General features: G+C 46.4%; 1 protein-coding gene across 2 annotated transcripts in view; it reads right to left on the reverse strand.

Annotated features, from left to right (window-relative positions):
• Positions 1–9,495, reverse strand: part of Prkca (protein kinase C alpha) — a 412,947-nt gene extending 403,452 nt beyond the window's left edge. The window contains exons 1-2 of one of the 2 annotated variants that reach the window (XM_031350714.1): positions 8,729–9,495; positions 5,914–5,945 (exon numbers count right to left, since the gene is read on the reverse strand). In XM_031350714.1, coding sequence (XP_031206574.1) covers positions 5,914–5,945; positions 8,729–8,901 — 205 coding nt within the window. In that variant the 5' untranslated portion in view covers positions 8,902–9,495. The remainder of the gene's footprint in view (positions 1–5,913; positions 5,946–8,728) is intronic. The other variant, XM_031350715.1, reaches the window with a different exon arrangement.
• Between the last annotated feature and the right edge of the window lie 255 nt (positions 9,496–9,750).

Below are 9,750 nucleotides of genomic sequence, written 5' to 3' on the forward strand. Positions count from 1 at the left end.
AAGCAGTGTGGCCTTTGACGTTGACACAATACTTTGTACATTGTTACAAACTCTCTGGGATTCCAAGTTAACACCAAGAATTCATCTATAAGAAACTAAGGAGATGCCTCAGTGCGTAAAATGTTTCCCACACGACCATGAAGACCTGAGTTCAAATCCCCTGAGCCCATGTTAGAAAGCCTGAGCAGTATGCTGCATATATGTAATCCTAATGTTCCTAAAGGGAGATAGGAGATAGAGGCAGGAGAATCTCCAGTAGCTCATAAGCCAACTACCCTGGCACATCACAGTGGAAGAAAACAGACTGTCTCTACAAGGTGGGAGACGAGGACTACCATCTGAGTTCCCTCTCCTGTCTCTACATGCATGCTACAGTATATCCAGTTCCATTCACAAGCAACCTGCACACATGATGCACATGCACGAAGAGGTTTTAAAGAGTTTAGTTATGGTTCTCATCTGGGAGTGAGGAGCGGGTCAGAAAGGATGAGTCTCTGCTTTATAGACAGATGATTACAGACACTTCTGACACAGGCGAAAAGCGCAGTCAGAGCCCACTCTAAGTTTTAGGTGGTTGACTTTTTGTGCTACTTATAAGATGTGTATCCTTCAAACCTTGTCCTGGGATTGCAACTTAGTGGTCCTAGGTTTAGTTCTAAGCACCACAAAACAGACAGACAGACAGACAGACAGACAGACAGAGATTCCAGAGCATGAGAAGAACAAATATTCCATTCAATTGGCCAAGCTCACAATTGTGCTCAGCTTGGCCCTCAGCCCTTGTCTATCTCCTGGCACCTGGTACCCACACTACTTGGCAGATGAGGACAACTGGACATCCCTTTCCTACAAGGCTGCCAACACAATCCCCACTGCCCCATTTCTGTTTAAAGGTCAGTCTCAGCCTGGGCAAACAGCTAAGCTGGTAGAGAGCTTGCCTAGTATCTAATCCCCAACACATAAACAAAGTACAGTGCACACGCCTGTGATGCCAGCATCTGACAGACAGAGGCAAGATCGGAAGGTTTGAGGTCATCCTCAGCTACAATGCAAGTTCAAGGCCAGCCTGGTCTATATGAAACACTGTCTCAAAAAAGGCTCAGCCTCCATTAAGTAAATCTCTCTCTCTGGAATCCCTCAGCTTACACTGCAGATAAGTACTCTTCCTTTCCTCCCCGCCCCCCAATCAAACACCAATTTTCACTTTCTTTTTTTCTTTTTATCCGAGATAGAGTTTCTCTGTGTAGCCCTGGCTGCCCTGGAACTCACTCTGTAGACCAGGCTGGCCTCGAACTCAGAAATCCGCCTGCCTCTGCCTCCTAAGTGCTGGGATTTTCTTGAGGGGATATAAAACCCATCCTGGTCAGGTACAGTAACAGGGCTTTAAAATAAAATGTCAGCCAGCACAGCAGAAGAAAAGCTGACTTTTATTACTGAAAAGTTGGAGCTTCAATGGAGTCACAAGTAAAGAACATGATGTGATTTACATGTCCTTAGCAAGAGACCTTCAAGATCCCTAATGGCTGTGCAGTGGAGAAATACAGATTCATTCCCATAGTACTCTGAGAACCCAGGGTTGACCCTGCAGGGTCATGGACTCCTACAGTTACAGGCAGAGCTGACTTCCAATGCTACCTCAGGGATATTTCAACCAAACAGCCTGGGCTGGAAGTTCATTTTAATGTGTGATAGATACTAAGCAAAAAAGAGAGAGAACAGGAGAAGAAAAGGAGGAAACATTCAGAGGCCAGCTAGATAGATGCAACATATGCTGTGAGTAACTGCCTACCACTTCAAATAAGCAGGTCACATTTTTTTTTTCAGAGGCTGCTTCCACTGCTGTAATTAGAGACGGGCAGGGCTGTTGCTAACTCTGAGAAGGGGAAAAAAATGACTTGGCTCAGTCCCGTTTCCAGTAGTGATAGTAGCAGATAGCCCCAGAGGACTAGACTCTGTGAGAGCAGCATCAAGGACCACTCGGTCCTAGACGCGTGCTTTTGGAAGCAGCTGATGCAAGACAGAAATCCTGCCTGGACACAGACCTCCTCACCCAACAGACTCAAACTTAGTGCCACCAATGTCTAGGCCACACAAATCTACTTCCTTTTCTCTTCCTTTCTCTGGAAAAAGAAAAGAAAAGAAAAGAAAGAAAATGTGAGTGAAGATTGACTATCTGCTCATGTTAGGTGGATGAAAAGAGCCCTGGAGTTACCAAGTAAAAAAATACAGGAAACAGTAAGCAAAAATTCAAAAGGCAGCTATGAGCCTCACAGCCAACCTTTAAGAGCTACAAAAAGACAAAGTTGTCTTGATCTCTGAAGATCTTAAGAAAGCTGTTTCATGGCTTTGGGGCCCACTGTGAGCTTTTTTTGTCTCCCTAGTATTTAAGGTTCTTGGTCTCATCTCCATCCAGACAGTAGACTCTCATACAGGACCCTCCTGGTTTTCAGGCCTGGTGATATCACTGTGTGCCCACAATGCAATAAAAATAAGAATGGCACAATATCTACTTTGGGAGAGTGCAAATAACTCAACAACTACTTCTCTGGAAGTTTCCCTGATTCCATTTATTTTGAATCTTGGGGCCAAGGAAATAAACTCAAGTGTTCTGCATGTCAAGAGAATCCTTTCTTAGTGACATAGATTCAGCTTTTGGGGCTGAAATTCATTTATTAATTTAGTATCATAAATTCTTATCATTCACTAAGCAAAATTATGACAAAACTACATTACCTGTGACATGAATATGTGACTCTTATTTACAACATATGCAAAGAAAGAAGAGGAAGAGAGAGAGAGAGAGGAAAGGCAGAGAAGAGAGGGAGGCAGGGGAGGGCAAGGAAGGGGAGGGAGGGGCAGGAGAGGAAGAGGAGGGTACACACTTGTTACAACTATTTAATCTGTTCACCAAAGCAACAAACTGTTTCTATAGCTAGAAAATATTGTCGTCAGATAAGAAAAACCTAATGTACTAAGAATATAAAAAGCTTCAGGGCTAGGCATATGCCTTTAATCCCAGCACTCAGGAGGCAAAAGGAGAAAGATCTCTGAGAGTTCAAGGCCAACCTAGGCTTCCATGGTAAGACCCTTTCTCAAAAAAAATTTTTTTCCCCAAACTCGGGCTGCTATTTGGAAGAAAGTGTTGTCCAATGGTGTGGATAAGGATGAGTTAGTCTCCTAAATAGGAATAACTTTCTAATAACCAGAACCAAAGGCAAGAAAGTCGGGACAGTAAGATGAAATGTATTCCAAGATAGTCATGTGCTCAGAGATATACTGAATTTAAGGAGGCATTAAAAGCAAGGCAGGCGGCATAAGTACTGCTTGGGGAGTAAAGCCTGCCCTAGGCAGAACGTCTTTCTTAATTAAGTTACCACAATAAGATACAATATGGCCACAAGAAGTCAAGCACAGATGAGACACACTGAACAAGACGTAGCAGCAGACAGCGCTTCTAAGCAACCCCATCCTTGCAATCGTTTCTGGGAATTAACATGTGTGTTTGCACTAGGGGGACTCATTACTTAAAGCAATCAAAAGGTAAACTCTTTAAAGCCAAGAACTGGCCATAAAGTATTCTTCTCTAATTAGTGTATTTGTAAATCCATCTATCCCTGAATTATTGTAAATCTAGTGAAGAAATTCGCAGAAGAACTACAAATGTCTACTGCACATGGGGCAGGGGCTTTGACCTTTCTAATAGCTCAGGAGACAGAAGTTAAATGTAAGGTCTCCTTCCCCTCTGACATTAGCAAAAGATAAAGCTGATTTCTATAGCAACCTCTCTACCCAGCGAGTGAAGGGAGGGCGAGCACACCTTACATTCATAGTGAACTCTACATGGGAGCCCTTCTGGACAACAACTCTACAGTTCCTATTTAAAATTTAAAATGCACACCTCCACACTTCTAGGTATCCATTCTAGAAACACCTACACTGGTTCCCAGGGATGCTCTCTATAGTGTGTCTGGGTGAACGTAGTAGCAACTGACATCCCCAGTGGAAGAGGCAAGAATGAATAACCACTGCGTAGAGTCAGACAGAGCTGAGGCTGGCTCAGATAGCAATTGAGCATCCGCTGAGAGAAAATAATGCACCCTGCACAAATAGCATAAGGGTTCCATCTCTTACAACTAAGTATATGCAAACAGAGAGTAAATGGGTGTTTTTAAAACACATTATTTCTGGGGGAGATAGAAAGAGGTAGACTATTTCACTTTTTAAACATTTTATGAGTATATTTTTAAAAAAGAAATCATATAAAAAGGAGTTATGAAGACATGAGGCTATTAATCCGAGAATCCACTGGAAGCTCAAAATATACTGTGTAGGGAACCTCACAGGACTGGTGACCCCAAACCACGGCCATGCTGTGACTTTACCAACAATACCTGCTCTGACCAATGAGCTGGCAGAGACCCGATGACTCTAAATCATTTTCATGGGAAAAAAAGGATACAGTTTTATGACAACACATCTACTTTCTCCTGGACAAGTTGAGGAAATTCAGTAACTATTTTTCTTGTAAGTTTCCATAGGCTCTGACTCAAAACGAAGCCAAAATCAAAATAGTAACAGACTTAGATCTCATTTGCATCTTTGGACTACCTAAAATCGCATTCAAACCTAGACCCAGACCTAACATATAAAATTCAGGCCCAGAACGTTGAGAAGCAAAGTCTTCCTTTCATCTAATACAAAAGCAGTGAGCTTTCCTCTTTGTTTAAAAGGGAGATCCATTCATTTCCAAATGGAGCTCTTAAGACAACTCATTCAGAGTTCTAAGCACATTGTGGCGTTAAGAAAGGTACAGTATTAATAATGATCATTATGCTATAAAATGTCCCCTCTCTAATATGTATATTAAAAACAAGGTCACCAAATTGGAAGTTTACAAAAAGATAATCAATCTTAATAACACACCACCACTTGTAAAATAGAAAAGCACACGCCGTGTCTTCCTCTAGTGCACTTAATAAGAGACAGTCTTAGGATGATATTTTCCAGGCTAGAATGTACTTTCCACTTGCCCTAATAATAAACCTATGCCCAGATGGGAAATATAACTCGAACTAAATAAACATGCTATAGGCGATGAGCAGTCAAGCCAGCAGGCGAGCCAGGGAACTTGAAATGCCTTCACGAGCTATAAACGAGTTATTTATCCAGCTCAACAGATAAGAGAGAGAATATAAAAAGTTAGATATTTGATGGCCACACAACGATGGTGGCTGTGGTGAGCACTCAATGCAATTGTAGATAAGGGAAGAGATCCAGTGGAGCTTGCCACAGGAGAGCATGCATAAAGTGTGTACTCACGCTGGAGGAGGGCACACCGCACAATGATCCTAGAGCTGCTAATCACCCTCTATCACTGATGTAATGTCAAAGTGTGCATACTTTGTTCCTGGTGACAATAGGTGATCTACGAAACTTTTTTGGAATTATGTATAGCCTAAAACTAATTGCCTCTAGTGTCCAATGTATAGGGTGGGAAAGTTAAGGAAAGAAGGGGAAAGAAATGCCACATGAATACAAAGTGATTCCTTTTTTTTTTTCCTAAACACCCACACAAAGACAATAATTTCTGACAGGAATGTTCTTGGCAAAAAGATAAATAAAATTATAGGAAGGCTTTTGCTTCTTTTTGTTTTTTGGTTTTTTGTTTGTTTGTTTGTTTGTTTTTTCAATGAAAAAAAAAAGAAAGTTCTATGTGCAGATTACTAGGCAATACTATGGTTTTTTTTTTCCTTAAAAGGAACATATTAACATCACTTGTGTTTTGAAAATATTATCTAAGTAACATATCTTTCAGATCACAAAGAAATGTTGAGCAGAAATGCAGCTCCCGTGTGCTGTGCGGTGCTCACTTCTGGATGTACTTGGAAATGGGAGCCCACCGAGGCAGCTTACCTTGGCACTGGAAGCCTTGTTTCCCAAACCCCCTGGAAAACAGAAAACAAGAACAAACACCTTAGCATCCTTTCCACTGAGAGCACATTGTAACAAGTTATGCAAACAAGGATGCTACAAGGTCTAACAGTCTTTACTTGAAACCCAAGAGCTCCATAAGCAAAAACACCCCTACGTATCTAAGTAGATGAGTGTGTACATTTATCTTTTTAAAATAACCAAGTTAGTCTGCCTATAAAGGACGCTGAACTGTTACCAAGTTTCTGCCTAGCTGGTCTTTTCCGATTTGCGATTGGTATTTAAACTTTAAAACAAGAACATGACTTCAAACTTAAAATTGTTGGTTACAATATTCGGATGACAAAGGGAAGCTTGTGGTTTTAAAATTTGGGGGGGGGGGGGCTTACTTTTCAGTCCTGAAAACAAAGGAACTTTTTCTCCCTAAAGACAACCAAAAAGTAGCTTGTTAGAAGTTTGTTTCTAATAGTATGTGTCTAAGAACTGTCAATAGTACCTGTTTACATTTCATCTGGGCTGTGAAAGGAATCCGATTTGATGTAACATCGCTGCTATAGCTTGCTTGCACTTGAGATTATCCTTGATCTAATTTTCACTGAGAACCAATGGCATTCAAAGTCTATACTGAGATCACTCTGCTCTTGTAAATCATTTTAGAGAATTGACTCTGTAATCACAGAGTCCTGACGTGGATATTTGACTACAAACACTGTTCCAACAGAACGAACTGCATCAAATTGTTCTCAGAGGTGGCTCATAATCTCTTGCTTTGCAGAGCATTTTAAACTTACAAAGCACTCTACTTTCCTTTATAATTATCTTAATGTCATCACCCTACCAAAAAAAAAATCTAGGTTCAAATATTTAGCTTTAAAATACAAGTGCTTAAATACTGAAATTAAACTGCAAGCCAAACCCTCATAGAAGCCATAATGAAGGAAAACAGAGAAATTAAATCTACCGCAAGATGATCTTGGTGGGGATTCCTGAGCCATCCAACCGGCTGCTTTCAGTTTAAGTGAAGCTCTTGTGCTTGTGCGGGACTACTCAGAGCGGGAAGGAAAGGGGACCTTTCCCTTCACATCACAGTGAACCTGGGACCCTGAGTACCTCATCAGTTGGCCTGGGACTGATCCTCTGGGTAGTGATAGTGGAGACTGATTAGATAGCTTGGTAAAAATGTAAGTCCTTTTCCTAACGTATCTACTTCCTGTAGAAATAATTATCACCCCTTTGACTAGAATCTCGCGGTTAATGCGGGAGGCTGCAACCTGCCAAATGCAATGTCCTCCCCTTCCCCTGGTGCTAAAGACTCATCTTAAGTAGCCTTATCTACTGTCACCCACTCCTTGAGCGCTTCAGATGCTAACTACACTAACTATGGAAACTGTAAAGTGATTGTGTTGTTCACCAAGGTATACTTCTGAATGACTTCTTAAAAGGAAGGAAAAAATCAGGCATCTAATTGGCACCCTGATGGTGAGGTTCCCCCTGTTAATTCTCTTCTCTGGGTGGCATGGATTCAGCGCCATCCATCCTATAGCCACTAGGATACCCCAATATGTACAACCCCAGCCCTCTGACTGTTTGGTATCTAGGTGCACTTCACCCCTTGCAGCTCCCCACGCAGGAGGGAGCTAAGGAGCTCCAGCCATAGCTCTTGCTTATAGGAACTTCTTACTTCAAATACATGGACAAGAGTCGGGGTATCCTGAGAGAAAGCTGACACCTGCTGTTCAAAGTCATGGGAGGAGAACTGGGAGCTCCCTTAGTTCCAAATTTTAAGCATTGGGATTTGGGGGTGGGGGGTACTGACATTTTGAAAATCTGATGAAAGCTGTAATTCTCTCACCAAAAAAATTAAATAAATAAAAAAAACCCATAAATCTGCATAAACACAATTTTACCTAATTCCGCAGGCTCCAGAGGGATAGATCCCTGATCACTTCCTTCTATCAAGCCTCACAGTCACCTGAGCGCGGACACCTTTAGCCATTACAGTATTTTTCTTAAATAAGCCCTCTGTCCTCATCAACTGGGTTACAGGTCTAATCTCCTGTTGACAGGGTCTATTTTAAATGTCTCCCTCTGCCCTCTGCCATTTGCCTGCTGGGTTAGCCCTCCTCCCCCACTGCAAGCTTTCAACAGTTTGCTGCCTTCCATCTCTCTCCCTCCCCACCCTCCTCCCTTCTGGGCTCACCCAGAAAAGTCAAAGTCTCCGTGCCCAGTAGAAACAGCCTACAGTAGGCAGGGACCCAGCGGAGTTCCAGCCCGACGCGAGGCACAAACACTCCCCGGAACGCGCCCAGCCTGGCTCGCCAGCAACTTGGAGCGGCGCGCAGCAGCTCCCCGCTACTCCGGGGCGTGTTTCTCGCGCGTCCCGGGGCCACTCTGCTACCAGCCTTCTCTCTCCCCTGTTCCTTCGCTCCCACCGGGCCCATCGGCCGCTCCTCTTGGCCACGGGGAAGACCCGTGCGCCCCAGGAGAGGCGAGGGAACCTTCCCCCTCATCCGAGTCACCCCGTGCCGAGCCAAGCGTCCCTTCAGGGCAGCATGGCATGCGTGGCAGCGCCGGGCCACTTCCCAGGGAGTGTCCCGCGTGGGTGCGCGCCTGTCACTCCTGGCGAGAGTTCGGACTGCGGCCGGGCACTCTTAAGTTCTCGGAGGAGTCCTGGCCGTGAGAGTGAGGACGCGCCGGGACTCAGAGGCGTCCTCGAGCCTAAGTCCCCGGGACAAGGAGACCTGAGCCCCGGGCAAAGGTGGCTCCTCGGGTCCCCCGAGCTGCCACGCGCACCTACCAGATGAAGTCGGTGCAGTGGCTGCAGAAGGTGGGTTGCTTGAAGAAGCGGGCGATGAATTTGTGGTCTTTCACCTCGTGCACGTTCTTCTGCCTCAGCGCCCCTTTGCGGGCGAAGCGGTTGGCCACGTCCTGAGACGCCGTGGAGTCGTTGGCCGGGTAAACGTCAGCCATGGTCCCCCCCAACCACCTCTTGCCTCCGCCGGGGAGCAGCAGCCGGGGAGGGCCGGGGTGGGCGGGGGCGGCGGCCGAGGTGGCGGTGCTGAGGGGCGGTGGTGGCGGCGGTGGCGGCGGTGTCCTGGGAGAGCCGGGCGGGCGCTGCGCTGCTCGGCGCTGCTTGGAGCTGGGAGCCGAGCCGCTCTCTCTGGCTCTCTCCGGCTCGCTCGCTCGCTCGCTGGCTGGCCTCACGCTCACTGACAGCCCGGCGCCCGGCGCTCGCGCTTCCTACTCGCGGCGGCGGCAAGAGGCGGCCCGGAGCGGCGCCGCCCACTGCGCATGCCCGGAGAGCTAGCGTGTGTATGTGTGCACGCGCGCGCGCGGCCTGGAGTAGGAGCGCGCCGGACGGGGACGCGCGCGGGCGAACCTGGGGCCTGTGCGTTGCGCTGCACAGAGCTGGACACGCGGACTGGGGGGGGTCCCCTGTGAGCTCAGCCAACAGCCGAGGGCGGCGGTCGGGGAGAGGCCCTGGAGATGCCCAGCCCAGGAAGAAGCCGGGAGGGGCGGGTCCTTCTCCTCCACCGCCAGCTTCTTTTTCCTCCCTTTTCCTCTGCTTCCTCCTCCCTCTTTTTTCTCCTCCTCTCCTTCCGCTCGTCGTGCCGGGCCTCCTCCTCTCCCCACCTCCCTCCACCCACTCATGCTTCCCGGCTCATGCCTTCCTCTTTCTGGGATGGAAGTTGTGCCCTGGAGGAATTGGGCATGGGGCACCGCCTCCCCACCCACCCCCATGCCACCCTCCTTAGCAGGTACAGAGGTAGTTTCTTGTCTAGCTACCTGGACCCACCGGCATTTCGGGGTTTGCTGGCG

This window comes from Mastomys coucha, unplaced genomic scaffold (assembly GCF_008632895.1).
Source record: "Mastomys coucha isolate ucsf_1 unplaced genomic scaffold, UCSF_Mcou_1 pScaffold5, whole genome shotgun sequence".
NCBI classification, from domain to species: domain Eukaryota; kingdom Metazoa; phylum Chordata; class Mammalia; order Rodentia; family Muridae; genus Mastomys; species Mastomys coucha.